The 13,044-nt window shown below is 67.0% G+C and overlaps 2 protein-coding genes, 1 long non-coding RNA gene and 3 other non-coding genes across 6 annotated transcripts in view; 2 read left to right on the top strand and 4 right to left on the bottom strand.

Annotated features, from left to right (window-relative positions):
- Positions 1-13,044, top strand: part of LOC116817991 (DNA-directed RNA polymerases I, II, and III subunit RPABC5-like) — a 256,942-nt gene that overhangs the window by 152,990 nt on the left and 90,908 nt on the right. The window lies entirely within an intron of this gene.
- Positions 2,541-3,637, bottom strand: LOC116817998 (uncharacterized). Its single transcript, XR_004372067.2, has 3 exons — positions 3,442-3,637; positions 3,073-3,182; positions 2,541-2,701 (listed from the first exon to the last, which is right to left on the bottom strand). It is a non-coding gene; the product is annotated as an uncharacterized LOC116817998 (long non-coding RNA).
- Positions 2,783-2,873, bottom strand: LOC116818010 (small nucleolar RNA SNORD88). The gene has a single exon (XR_004372069.1). It is a non-coding gene; the product is annotated as a small nucleolar RNA SNORD88 (small nucleolar RNA).
- Positions 3,277-3,367, bottom strand: LOC116818011 (small nucleolar RNA SNORD88). Its single transcript, XR_004372071.1, has one exon. It is a non-coding gene; the product is annotated as a small nucleolar RNA SNORD88 (small nucleolar RNA).
- Positions 3,675-3,765, bottom strand: LOC116818012 (small nucleolar RNA SNORD88). The gene has a single exon (XR_004372072.1). It is a non-coding gene; the product is annotated as a small nucleolar RNA SNORD88 (small nucleolar RNA).
- Positions 7,930-12,470, top strand: LOC116817974 (protein kinase C and casein kinase II substrate protein 3-like). The gene is made up of 5 exons (XM_075070560.1): positions 7,930-7,968; positions 8,547-8,750; positions 9,579-9,734; positions 10,479-10,654; positions 11,985-12,470. The coding sequence occupies exons 1-5, from the start codon at positions 7,930-7,932 to the stop codon at positions 12,220-12,222; spliced, it is 813 nt and encodes a 270-aa protein (XP_074926661.1). The 3' UTR covers positions 12,223-12,470.

The following is a 13,044-nucleotide window of genomic DNA, read 5'->3' as shown; positions in this document are numbered from 1 at the left end:
ACACGTTGCTGCCATGCCCCCCCGCGGCCCCCCCCCGGACCTGCTCCCCTCGCTCGGGCTCCCCCTGCGCAGCCGGACCCAGGCGCTTCCGGGAACCCCCGTGTCACGTCACTTCCTGCCCTGCAGCCCCGCCCCCTTCTGGGGGGGACCCCGGCAGGATGCGCCCCGCCCATTAACCACTGCCTGGTTCGCAGCGACCCCCCCGGGAAGGCCCCGCGCCCCGGCGGGGGGGTCTGGGTCCCTGCTGAGCTGTGCGGGGGGGATGCTCTGTAATATCTGTATGGAGCCTGCCTGTGCCTCAGTTTCCCTCTGCACTTTGAGTTGACCCCTCCCTGTGGGGGGTTGAGGGAGGGGGACGATGGGGCAGGAAAGAATTGGCTGAACCGACCCAAATCAACAGGGGTCCAGGGAGCCACTGGGGGCCCCCCGGGAACTCGGCCTGGCCCCACCGGGGCCCCTGCACCAGGCAGGGGTAAGAGCTGGCTTTAGGGAGAGGCTGAACAGCTCCCCAGGACGGGCAAGGGGATGAAGGCCCCCCCAGCTGGGGGTCTGGGGTCCTGCAACCCTGGCTCAGGGCCACCCCATAGCAGGGGCCTGCTCAGAGCCTGGGAAAGGTGGGCAGGGGAGAGGGAGCCGAGCCCAGCCCCCCACCCTCAGGCATATGCTGCCACCCCCCACCCAATAATCATAGAACCAACCGCAGGGTTGGAAGGGGCCACAGGAGGCATCTAGTCCAGCCCCCTGCTCAAAGCAGGAGCAACCCCCACACAGATTTTTACCCCAGATCCCTAAGTGGCCCCTCAAGGATTGAACTCACAACCCTGGGATTAGCAGGCCAATGCTCAAACCACTCAGCTACCCCCAGTGAAATCCTTCCCTGACCAGGAACCGAACCCAGGGCCATGCTGGTGAGAGCAGCAACTAACCACTAGATGGCCAGGGATGAGCTGGTACTGAGCCACCTCCTGCCCCCCTATGTGTCCCCCACACCCTGGTGCTGGCCCCAGAGCAGAGGGCCGGGGCTTGTGTGAGATTCTCCCCTCCTCCAGGACCTTTACTTCCATGAGCCGGGCTGTGCCCAACCTGGGGTCCATATTGCAGCCACTTGGCTTTACAGGGATGGGCACCTGCTGCCCAGCCTAGGGTGGCAGTAACTTCCCCGCTCCCCCAGCTGCTCTTCACAGCCAAGGCTTTGCCCCCAGCTGCCCCCCTCCCCATCCACCCACACTCAAACATGGGGGGGGCCACTTCTCCACCCCAGCGAGTGCTGACAAGCAGCACCATCCCACTGCTCTGCCACTATTCGGTCACCCCTTGGATGGTCAGGAGGCAACCCTAGCCTGTGTCCCCCAGCACACACTAGGGCAGGGTTCTCAAACTGGGGGTTGTGAAGTTGTGTGAGGGGTCACGAGCTGTCAGCCTCCACCCCAACCCCACTTTGCCTCCAGCATTTATAATGGTGTGAAATATATTTTAAAAAGTGTTTTTAATTCAGAAGGGCCGCAGGGAGGGTCACACTCAGATACTTCCTATGTGAAAGGGGTCACCAATACTGAATCACTGCGCTAGGGGCACAGCTAGCACCAGCCACCCCCACCCTGAGTGCAACACCCTCCCCACCCACCCAGGGTGGGTTTGTATCACTCAGAGCCTGAGTAACTAGTTCACACAGGGTAGGGCCCAGCTCCACCCCCCTTCACATCAAGCCAGCCCTGGGGACCTACAGTGCCCACCTCCCCTTTTCTAGCCCAACAGGTTAAGGCAGGAGGGCTCAGACACCCCAGAGAGCAGAGATCCCTCCCAACCCAACAGGTAATGGTGGGGGCGGGGGGAAGAGAAGAGTTGCTGGACCCTGCATCTGTCAGTCCAGGCTGGGGCAAACCCCAGCCCCCCCACCTCAGTGGAGGATGAGAAGTCTTAGCTAGACCCAGGCAATCTGCCCTGTCCTACACTCTCCCCTTTAGTGCACCCATCCCCAAGGACCCCACCCACATAGGCCTGTGGCCTCACACTGGCCTTCAGCACCAGTGCCCCTTGTCTCCCTGCTGAGAATCCAGCCCAAGGGGGCATTTACAGACTCCCCCAGCCTTGGGGCAACATGGGGAACCCCCTCTTCTCCCACAGCCAGCTGAGGAGATTCTCCATGGGCATGATCAGTTCCAGCTCCCCTGTGTCTGACCCATTGCTGCCCTGCGGCACAACCCCCTCCCAGTTCCTGCTCTACCAGCCCTGAGGGGGAAACTGAGGCACACAGGAGACAATCACCCCCCCCGCTCTTCTTCCCAGGCAGGGAGTCAGCCCAGTGAGGGGCAGACTAGGATGTTCCCCCACCCCAGGGCAAGGGGGCACAGAGCAGCACGGTACCCGCTCCCCACCGTACCAAGGCCAAGCAACCACTGAGCAAGGTCCCAGCCCCAGAGGTCACTTCCTCCCAGCTGATGTGAGAGGGGCCCCAGGACACCCCACCCCCCACGAGCCTCATGCTCTCCCCCCCACCCCCAATCCCTCCCAGACCACAAGCAACTCAGCCCAGGGCTCCATTCAGACCAACATGACTTTATTGGCAGGACAGGAGCTGCAGCGGGATCAGCAAGAAGAGTATGTGAACCGCACAAACCCGATCAGCACGGCTCAGGGGCAGGGGGAGCTGGGAAAAGAACCCAGGAATCCTGGCTCCTCAGCACATGTGGAGTCTTGGCACCTGGAAAAGAAACACAGGCTGCATTAGCTTCTGCACAGCTCCCTGCACCCCAATCCATCACTGCCCCCCAGTCCCAGCCACAGCCCCCTCAGTCCCCCAGGGTGTCAAGTCCCCAGGAGGCACTGATTTCGTCACAGGAGTTCGGAGCCCAGTGCTGACATCATTGGGGACCCCCAGCCTGCCCACTCATTTTCCTTCCAGACCCCATTCTGCATCAAGCCCCAGCCCCACATTCTCCCCCACCCCCTATATCACATACCCCAGGATCCCCATTCAACCCCACCCCCACATGCTCCCAATATCCTTCCCCCATGCCTCACAGCATTTGGGGTGTGGGACCTAGGCTGCTCCCCCCCACCCCCAATACTCACCAGTCTGGGGAGTTGCAGGGAGGTCCTTGCAGAAGTGTGGGGCAGGTCATAGTCTTGGTGAATTTTTACCCCCACAACCCCAGCACCACCCCACGGTCACTGCACAGCACCTGGTGGAAGAGCAGACCCACAGTCAGCAATGCACCCCAGCTCAGAGCCCTCAAAACAGGGTCACGCTGGAAGGAGGGGTGCACTGCCCCCCAGCGCCCCCTCAGTCCCCCAGGGTGTCAAGTCCCCGGGAGGCACTGATTTCATCACAGGAGTTCAGAGCCCAGTGCTGCCATCATTGGGGACCCCCCTGCCCCAGGCTGGGGTTCCCCGGTATTTGGATTCTATGGGGGCACAGGGCAGCAGCAGCCCAACACCTACCAGCCATGGGGCTCACTGCACCCCAGTGCCCACGGGTCTCTGCAGGGCAGCATCACAGCTTCATTCCTCCAGCCTCCGCCAGGTCAGATCACGGGGGGGCATCTCCCCAGGGACGGCAGCCCCGCCTGGGCACCCCACCACCTGTCCATGGCGGCTCACTGCTGAGCACTGAGAGAAGAGAGGAGTATTAGCAAGTCAGCCCCCGCCCCAACTTCGCCCCCCCTCCCAAGTCCAGCGCCCTCAGTCCCCCAGGGTGTCAAGTCCCCAGGAGGCACCGATGTCCCCACAGGAGTTCGGAGCCCAGTGCTGACATCATCGGGTACCCAGCACCCCCCCCAGTACAAACCCAGCCTCCTCTGATACCACCATTTCCTTCCCCGGCCGCAAGCTCCCCGCTCACCCCCTCCCGCATCTCCAGGGCACCCTCCAGGGCGCCCCCCGTTAACTATCCCCCCCTGGCCACCGCCCCCCAATTCCCTCCCAGCTCTCCCCGGACTGCCCCCCAGGCTATCCTCCCCAGCTTCCCCCACCCCCCGTCCCACAGCCGGCCCGGGCCCCGCTCACTCCACCGCCACACGTGGCCCCAACGACAGCCCGCGCGGCTCCACGTGCGCGCCCCATGCCGGGAGCCGCGGTAGGAAAGCTCCCGTGAGGACCCCCGGGCCGGGCTGCCCCACTGACCCGACCTGACGGAAAAGGCCAGGACCATCGTCTCTCCGCTCGCGGCGCGGGGAGGGGGAGGTGGGAGAGGGAAGGAGAGAGCCCTAGAGGGGAAGGGCGGCGGGGGCGGGGTACCTCTGGGCGAGAGGGGACGGCACTGGAGGGGCAAGCCCTATGGGGGCGGGGCCCAGGACTCAGTGGAGGGTGAGGGCCCGGGGCGGGGATGAGGGACAGGATGGAGAGGGGGGCGAGGGCCTATGGATGGGGGGGGGTTGCGAGAAGAGGGGGCGGGAACCTAAGGGAGCAGGGGAGGGGGGGGCCTAGGAAAGGGGAGGGGCAGGGCCTGGGAGTGGGGAGGAGCCTAAAGTGAGGGAGGAGCCTGAGAAGTGGTGGGGGAGAGGCCGTGTTGGGGTGGAAGTGGGGGGAGCAGGAACCCCCAGAATGGAGACACATCCCTGTCCCACCCCGCTACCTCCCATCCCACAGGAACCCCCAGCACTGAGACACGTCCCTGTCCCATCCCCCTGCTATATCCCATCCCCCCAGAACCCCCAGGACGGAGACACGTCCCTGTGTTCCCCCTGCTATATCCCATCCCCCAGGAATCCCCACAACTGAGACACATCCCTGTCCCCCCACCAGCTATATCCCATCCCCCAGGAACCCCCAGAACTGAGACACGTCCTTGTGCCCACCCCCTACATCCTATCCCCCAGGAACCCCCTGAACTGAGACATGGGTCTGTCTCCCCCATTCTATCCCAGCAACCTAGATCCCAGCCCCTGGACACCTCCGGCCCTGAGCATGGCCCCAGCCCCCAGGGGTCCCTCTCCTTGAATTGCTACTAGCCCTGGAAACAAGCCGGGCCCAGGAGCCAGAAATATCCCTGGCCGAGTCGGGCCTGGGCGGGGCTGGCCGCGAGGGCTGTGCTGGTTATTTTTACAGCTCTGCCTGGCACAGGATGTCCCAGCCCCACATCTGCCCCTGGGAATGGCTGGCTCTGGGCCCTGAGCAGCCCCATGGCACCAGTGTGTGTGGGGGGGGGAGCTATGCCTCCGTCCAGGCTGTCTGGAAATAGCCCAGGGGAACAGCTGCCACAGCTGTCAGGCGCTGCACAGCCTGGCCTGGGCCCCGCTCGGGGTGGGGCAGCCGGGGCATGTCAGGAGTGGTGACGTGTGTGTGAGAGCTTTGCAGTGCTGCGAGCTTCCCCCCAGCAGTGCCCTCAAGCCAGGGACCCTGGCGCTGCAAACTTCCCCCCAGCAGTGCCCCCAAGTTGGGGATGCCAGTGCTGCAAGCTTCCCCACAGCAGTGCCTCCAGGTGGGGACCCCAGCGCTGTGAACTTCCCCCCAGCAGTGTCCTCAAGCCAGTGTCCCCAGCACTGCAAGCTTCCCCCAGCAGTGTCCTCAAGCCAGTGTCCCCAGCGCTGCGAGCTTCCCCACAGCAGTGTCCAGCCAGGCCCTTTGAGCTGTGCGGGGCGCTGAAGGGGTTAACGGCCCATGTGTGTCAGGAGCCCCCAGCCCCCTCCCCCTGAAATCTGACATTCGCTGCCCAGGAATCCTGGAGCCGCAGTGCAGAGAGGGAGAGACACCCACAGAGGGGAAGGGGTGAGTGAAAAGGAGGGAAAGTGGGCTGGGAGCCCCCCACCAGCGCCGCCCCCCCAACCATGTTGCCAGTTGACGTGTCCCAATAGGGAGGAGTGGGGTGTGGGGGAGGACGGGGGGGATTCAGGAGCATTGGAGGGCTGGGAGGAGGGGGGGTGGGGAGTAATTGGACGGGGGCGAGAGGATGGGGTGGGGTGGAGGGAAGGGGATGGGAGATAGGAATGGGGTGGCAGAGGGGGCTGAGACAGGCGGGGGGGGCTGGTTTGGAGACGTGTCTGCAACAGCTGCTAAGAGAGAGGAGGGGTGTTCCATGGGGTGGGGAGATGCGGGGGAGCACAGAAGAAGAGGGGGAAGGGGGGCAACAGGGTGGGAGGGAGCAGCGAGGGGGGAAACCACCCATGCCCTTCACCCGTGGCGGCTCGCGCAGCTTGCGCGGGGGGCCCTCAGGAGGGTCGTGGGCAGGCCGCCCCCCCCAGTCTTCCCTTCTGCGTTTTGTCCTTCTCCGGCCCAGCAAGTGGCTGGAAAATCCAGGGGCAGATGCAGGAGCGGGGGAGGGGGTGGAAGGAGGGGGCAGGACAGAGGGGGCTGGAGGGGAGGGGGACAGGGGGCCCCCCCCTGGGGGGAAAAAAACACCTGTTCTCTGTGCCACCCCTCCCCTAATTTTCGCCAGTTTCTCACCTCTGAAATCAAATCTGGTTCCTGGTGGGGTGGGGGTGGGGCAGACCCAGGGAGGGGAGAGGGAAGAGCAGGGGGCAGATCCCTGGGGATCCGGAGCAGAGGCCCATGGGGAGGGGGAAGCATTGCCAGGCAGCCCCATCCCCGGAGCCCGAGGGCCCAGGTCTATAAGGACGCCCGAGACACTTGCCCTGCTGCGGGGGGAAGTGGGAGCAGCCCCCAGGTGAAGCCAGCACCCCCCCTCCTCAAAAAAGAGGGCAAGGCCTATCCAACTAAGGCGGGACTTGGGTCGCCCACATCCGGGCCTGGCTGCCATGGAAGGAGACGCAGCGGCGACCCAGCGACGCCAGCAAGGCCACCTTGGCAGTGTCCACGGTAGCCCCGAGCGGAACCACGGCGACCCCTAGCGGACGCCATGCAAGGCCCGGCATGGTCAAGGGAGCCCCGAGCGCGCCAGCAAGGCCCTGGCAATGCCACGGCGACCCGGCGACCCTACGACCCCAGTGCAGCCCTTGGCAATGTCACGGTACCCTAATGCTCCCCGGTGGACCAACGAGCTGAGGAGGCTCCTGGAAGCCAGGCAATGGTGACACAGGGCCCTGACCACGACTGCCCTAACAGCCCCCTGTGACAGGCAGCGGAGGGGGGGGACCCGATACAGAGGAGCCGCCCATCGGCCTGCGGCTGGGCTGCCTGTGGCGCGCTCCATCTTCCTAACTGCTAACATATGTTTCCCTGCGCCCGGCTCAACATCAGCGCCCAACCCCCCCGCCCCGCCTCCGCCGTGCCACCGCGCTGGCAGCCAGGCTCTGTTGGCCCCAGGCAGCGCCAGCCCACAAGGGATCGCTGAGGGGGATGGGGGGGGGGGTGGGCCTGGAAGAGTGGTCTGGGGTCCCTGTTGCAGCTGGGGTTGCTGTGGGGCCTGCGGCAGGGCTGTGGGCCTGACTCACTGACCGGGGAGCGGCGGCAAGGTGGCCAGGGGAGAAGGTCAGGGGGTGCTTGGGAAGGGACGCTAGTCTTGACGTGGGGGGCCACAAGTGGCAGGGGTCCCAGGAGGGAGATCAGGCTCTGGGGGGGGTCCCTGGAGGCTGGGGAAGGGCCCTCCGGGAAGAGCTCACCCCCCGCGGCCCATCTCCCCACCCTTGCAGGTGGACAGTCCGAGATCTACAGTGAGGTGGCCGAGGACGAGCCCCCCAGCGACACGTTCTGATGTGAGCGGCTGGGCGGCCAACGAGGGGGCTCGGGTCCCTGCAGGGGGTCTGGGTGGGGGCTGGCTCTGCGGCGGGGGGGAGATGGGGGTCCCAGGTTGGAGGGGGTCCAGCGTAGGGAATGTCCACCACCCACACACCCCCGGGTCGGGGCAACAGGAGATGGGGGTGGTGAATTGTGGGGTGCTCCAGCTGCGTCTGACCCCCCCATGTCTGACCCCCGCCAGCCGAACCGGTACCTAGCGTGCACGGTGCGGCGGCTGAGAGGGATCCGCGCCTGCGACCAGCTGTTGGCTGCTTCCGGGACCGGGCATCGAATCGAAGGCAGCTAGCGCCCGGCACAATGGGGCGGGTGCAGAAGTGGCGCCCCCTGGGGATGCGAGTGAGTCCCCCGCCGGCCGTGCCCCCTGCAGCGTGGCGCTCCCCCCACTGAGCCCGCTCCACCCCCCACAGTGCAGCACCCCTACTGAGCCCCCGCCCACTCCCTGCAGCAGGACACCCTCACCGAGCCCCCGCCCCACCCTCCTCCAGCGTGCGCCGCACCCAAGCCCCGTCCCACCCCCGCAGCCTGGTGCCCCACTGAGCCCCTCACCTCACCCCCCTGCAGCCTGGCACCCCTACTGAGCCTCTCGCCCACCCCCCTGCAGCAGGCACCCCTACCGAGCCCCTCGGCCACACCCCCACAAAGTGACCCCCCTACTGAGCCCTCCACCCCACCCCTGCAACCAGCACCCGCCACCGGCTGAGCCCTCCACCCCACCCCTCCAGCAGGCGCCCCTACCAAGCCCACAGCCATCTCCCTCCAGCATGGAACCCCTACCGAGCCCCCCACACCACCCCGCAGACCGGCGGCCCCCTGCAGCCGGGCCCCCTACGAGCCCCCACCCCCGCAGCCTGGCTCCCATACCCCGCCGTCTACCGCAGGCCCCCTGTACGGCTCGGTGCGTCCGGGCCTGGCAGGCCTTTCCTGGACACCGACGGAGCGGCTGGATCCGCTGCAAAGCCGGGACAGCGCATGCGGGCGCTGGGTGGTCGGAGGAGCTGACCCGGCCTGCGGGGCTGGCAGCGGGACAGAACTATCACGCAAGGCGGGCGGCCCCGCGAGGCCCGCGAGCTGGAGAGCGCTTCCGCGGGCCCAGAAACCCGGGCCCGCGCCTGCGCAAGGTAGGGCTGCCCGGGGGGCCCATGGGGGGCAATGCATGGGGGTGGGAGTGCGCCCCAGGAGCGGCAGGGATGGGGTATCCTGGGGACAAGCAGGGGGCGCATTGGGGCTGCGGCATGGGGCCAGGGGGTGAGGGCATGCTGGGGGGCCTCGGGGGGGAGGGCAGGAAGGAGGGGGCCACAAAGGGGAGTGATGCAGGGGGCAGGGGACGGATGCGCACGCGTGGGGGCGCCCATGGGGCAGGGCAGGGGTGGGGGGGCTACATGAGGACAATGCCTGGGGGAGCATTGGGGGCGTGCGCGTGGGGCAGGGGGGTGGGGTGCACGGCTGGGGGGTGCTGCCCGGGGGGCAGGGGCCACATGGGGCGCAATGAATGGGGGTGGGGCCGCACTGGGGTGCTCCCAGGGGGCGGGCAGAGGGTTGGGGCCACAAGGGGCAATGCATGGGGCGCATTGGGGGCGGGCTTCATGGGGGCAGGGGGTAGGGCGCCATTAGGGGTGCTGCCCAGCAGGTGCAGGGGTGGGGGGCCAAATGGGGGCAAAATGAATGGGGGCAGGGGGGGCGCCGCACTGCAGGGGTGCTGCGGGGCATAGCGGGGGTGGGGTACCCTTGGGGGGTGGTGCAGGGAGGTCATATTGTGGCCCAGTGTAGAGGGCATTCAGAATGGGGGGTGCTGCACAGGGGACGGGACGGACGTGGCTGGGAGAGGGCATGTGGATCAGGAAGGGTCGTGGGGGGTCACTGGGTCCACGGGTTGGGAGTCAGCGGGGCGTTGGGGGCAGAGGCCCGGGGTCCCAGCCCCGGTTGCCAGCCCCTGGTTCGCCCCCCAGGTGGAGAAGGCCAAGCCTCGACCAACCGGGGCCGGCGCAGGTAGCACGCGGTCCCGCGGGCGGGACAGGCTGGCCCCGGGGGGGCCCCCCCTGGCCCCCGACCGCCAGCGCGCCCTGCGGGAGGAACGACAGCGCCACACCCTGGAGACACACAAGGTGAGCGCGCCCGGCTGCAGACCCCTCTCCCCGGCACCAGATCCAGCCTTGGGCAGCCTCGAGGAGGCCCCCGTCCGTGGGTCGGACCCCCAGGGGTCCCGCTCTTCCACCAGAGTCAGCCCCACAGCTTCCCCCCACCAGCCACAGACTCCCCGAGAGAGCCCTGTACCCCCTGGGTGGCAGCCTGCCTCCTCCTGTGCCCCCCAGCCAGGACACTCCTTGGGTAGCAGAGCGGGGAATTATCCCCCCCCGGCCACTCTGGTGCCCCGGAGCCTGGCCCAGCGGTGAGACCCTGGTTCCCGCTTGGTCTCTGGCCCAGCTCAGGTGTGCCAGGCCCCCACCCATCCGGCCACCCCTCCACAGCCGTTAGTTGCCAGGTAGTCAATGTCCAGGTGATTGGGTCTCCAGGGCCAGGCCCCAGACACCCAGCGCAGGTCACAGCTGCATCTCTGGGCCTCTGCAGGGAGTAACCAGCCCTGCACCACCCGCAGGGCACAGTGCAACTCATAGGGGAAACTGAGGCACCCGCCGTGTTCCTCCAACTGATTGCAGAAAATTCCCACACCTGGTTAACAACACCCCCCTGCCGTCCTCGTTTGTCCAGACTGCTGGGCTCCCCCACCCCCGCCCGCCCCGCACGGGGACAGAGCCTCCCCTGCTGAACTGGTCCCGGGGAGCCCCATTCTTCTCCTGGCCTTGGGGCTGCCCCGCCCCCGGTGCCCCCCTGACGCCCCTGCCCACCAGGAGCGGCAGCGCTATGAGCAGGCGCTGGCGGAGCTGACCCGGGCCAGCCCGCGCTACGTGGAGGAGATGGAGTCGGTCTTCGAGCAGGGCCAAGAGTTTGAGCAGAGACGCATCGAGTTCCTCAAGGAGGCCTTGGCGGCTCTGCAGCGCCGGCTGGACCCTACCGCCCACCCCGGGTAAGAGAGACCCCTCCCGCTCCCGGCTGGACCCTACCGCCCACCCCAGGTAAGAGAGACCCCTCCCCCTGCTGGCTGGACCCCCCGCCCACCCCGGGTAAGAGAGACCCCTCCCCCTGCCGGCTGGATGCCCCGCCCCCTGGAGCACTGCTTTACTGCATTATATCCGAATTCGTGTAATATCAGGTCTCCACCTGCCGGCTGGACCCCCCGCCCACCCCGGTAAGAAGACAAACCCCCTCCTCTTGCCGGCTGGAACCCCCGCCCACTCCCGTTGTAAGAGAAGACCCGCCACCTGCCGGCTGGACCCGACCGCCAACATCCCGGGTAAGATACACCCCTCCTCTTGCCTGGCTGACCCCCCACCCAATCCCAGTTAAGAGAGAACAACACTCCCTCCCCCTGCCAGCTGGACCCCTCGCCCACCCTAGGGTAAGCAGAGACCCCTCCCCCTGCCGCCCCCGACCTCACCACGTAAGAGACACCCCTACCATTGCCACTGGACCCCCGCAAAACTGGTAAGATTCCAGACGCCGGTACCCCCTCACGGGCTGGCACCCTCCGCCCATGCCCGGGTAAGAGAAGACCCCTCCCCCTTCGCTGGCTTGACCCCTGCCCACCCAGGGTAAAGAATGACCCCCTGCCCCCTGCGCTGGACCCCGCGCCCTACCCCGTATATAAGAAGAGACCCCTCACACCTGCTGGCTGGACCCCCTCTCGCCCACCTCCGGAGTACGGGGGACGAAAGATCCCTCCACCCTGGCGGACTGATGCCCCCGCAACCACCCTGGGTAATGAGAGACCCCTCCCACTGACCCGCGGCTGAAACCCCCGCCCACCCTTGGGGTTAAGAGAGACCCCTCCCCTGTTGGGTTGGAACAACCGCCGCCCCCACCACGGTAAGGAGAGACCCCTCCCTTGCCGACCTGGACCCCCTGCCCCCCCCCCCTCCCCCAAATAAGAGAGACTCCTTCCCCACTGGCTGGAACCCCCCCCTGCCCACCCCCAGGTAAAGAAGAGACTCCTCCCCCCCACCACAGAACCCACCCGCCCCACCCCCTGGGTAAGAGAGAACCCCTCCAACCGCTCCAGCTTGAGTCCACCCCCCAGTAAAAGAGAGATCCCCCCATCCGGACTGGACCCCCCCTGCCCCCAAGTAAGAGAGACACCCCTCCCCCACTGGCTGGACCCCCCGCCCACCCCGGGCCAGGCATGAGAGTGCAGAGGAGGAGTTGGGGGGATGGAGGAGGCTGGGTTGTGGGAGGTGTTGGACTCAGACAACCCCCACCCCCGTTGGGGGAGCTGATGCCCCCCTTCCCCCCTCACGCAGGGTGCAGGCTGCGCAGACCCAGCTCCGCCAGGCCATCAGTGACATCAGCGCCCGCCAGGACCTGGACTGGTGGCGCCGCCAGCGCGGGCCCGGCATGGCCATGGCATGGCCCGAGTTCGAGGTGAGACCCCCTGTCACAGAGTCACCGGGGCGATGCCGTAGGAAGCCAGGCAGGACTCGGGGGGGCCCCCTCTCTGTGAGCAAGATGCCGCCGCGGCTTCCACCTTCCTGGGTCTGACCCCGGAGCATCCAGCATCCTCGTCCCCCAATGCACTTCCCGCAGCGAGTGCGTCGGGGGGAGCCTAGGGTAGCCAGAGGGTCCTGCCCCCCAACTCCGCCGTCAGACGTGACTCTCAGCCGGCCGGTAACACAGAGCCGCCAGGATCACAGCGTAGGGCAGAGCTCGTTAGCACAGAAATCAGTGAGTCCATCTTGGGGGTCGGGGAGCCCAGAGCCAGGGCTCAGCCCCTCCCCCTGCGCCCCAAGCCCACCTGGCCCCTGGCCCTCCTCCGGCCTTTGTCTCACTTCCCGGGCACAGAGTCACATGGGCACAGCCCCCTCAGGTGACAAAGGGGCGGCCATGCAGGCAGCTGGAGCAGCCCCTGCAAAAGTCACACCCCGATATCCCCACCACTTAGACATTGGTGCAGCACCCAGGGAAACTGAGGCACACACTGCATCCATGCAAAACAGCAGGACACACAGGACACAACAAGGGAAAATCCCCACTTCATCACCCCCACACCACCCCCACTGCAGCCCTCTGGGTCCCCCTGCCTCCCCTCGCCCGCCTGCTCTCCCACCCTGCTCACCTGCCCCCCCACCTGGCGCCCCACCCTGCTCACCTGTCCCCGCTCACCTGTCCCCCTGCCTGGCGCCCCACCCTGCTCATCTGTCCCTGCTCACCTGCCCCCCCGCCTGGCGTCCCACCCTGCTCATCTGCCTCCCACTCCCCCACACCCTGCTCACCTGCCCCCCTGCCCTGCTCACCTGTTCCCCCACCCTGCTCACTTGCCCCACTGGCCTGCCTCTCCCGCTCGCCCGCCCCCCTGCCCTGCTC

This window comes from Chelonoidis abingdonii, chromosome 11 (assembly GCF_003597395.2).
Source record: "Chelonoidis abingdonii isolate Lonesome George chromosome 11, CheloAbing_2.0, whole genome shotgun sequence".
Classification (NCBI taxonomy): Eukaryota; Metazoa; Chordata; order Testudines; family Testudinidae; genus Chelonoidis; species Chelonoidis abingdonii.
Note: the sequence above shows the minus strand (reverse complement) of the source record. Positions and strands in the feature narration are given on the sequence as shown.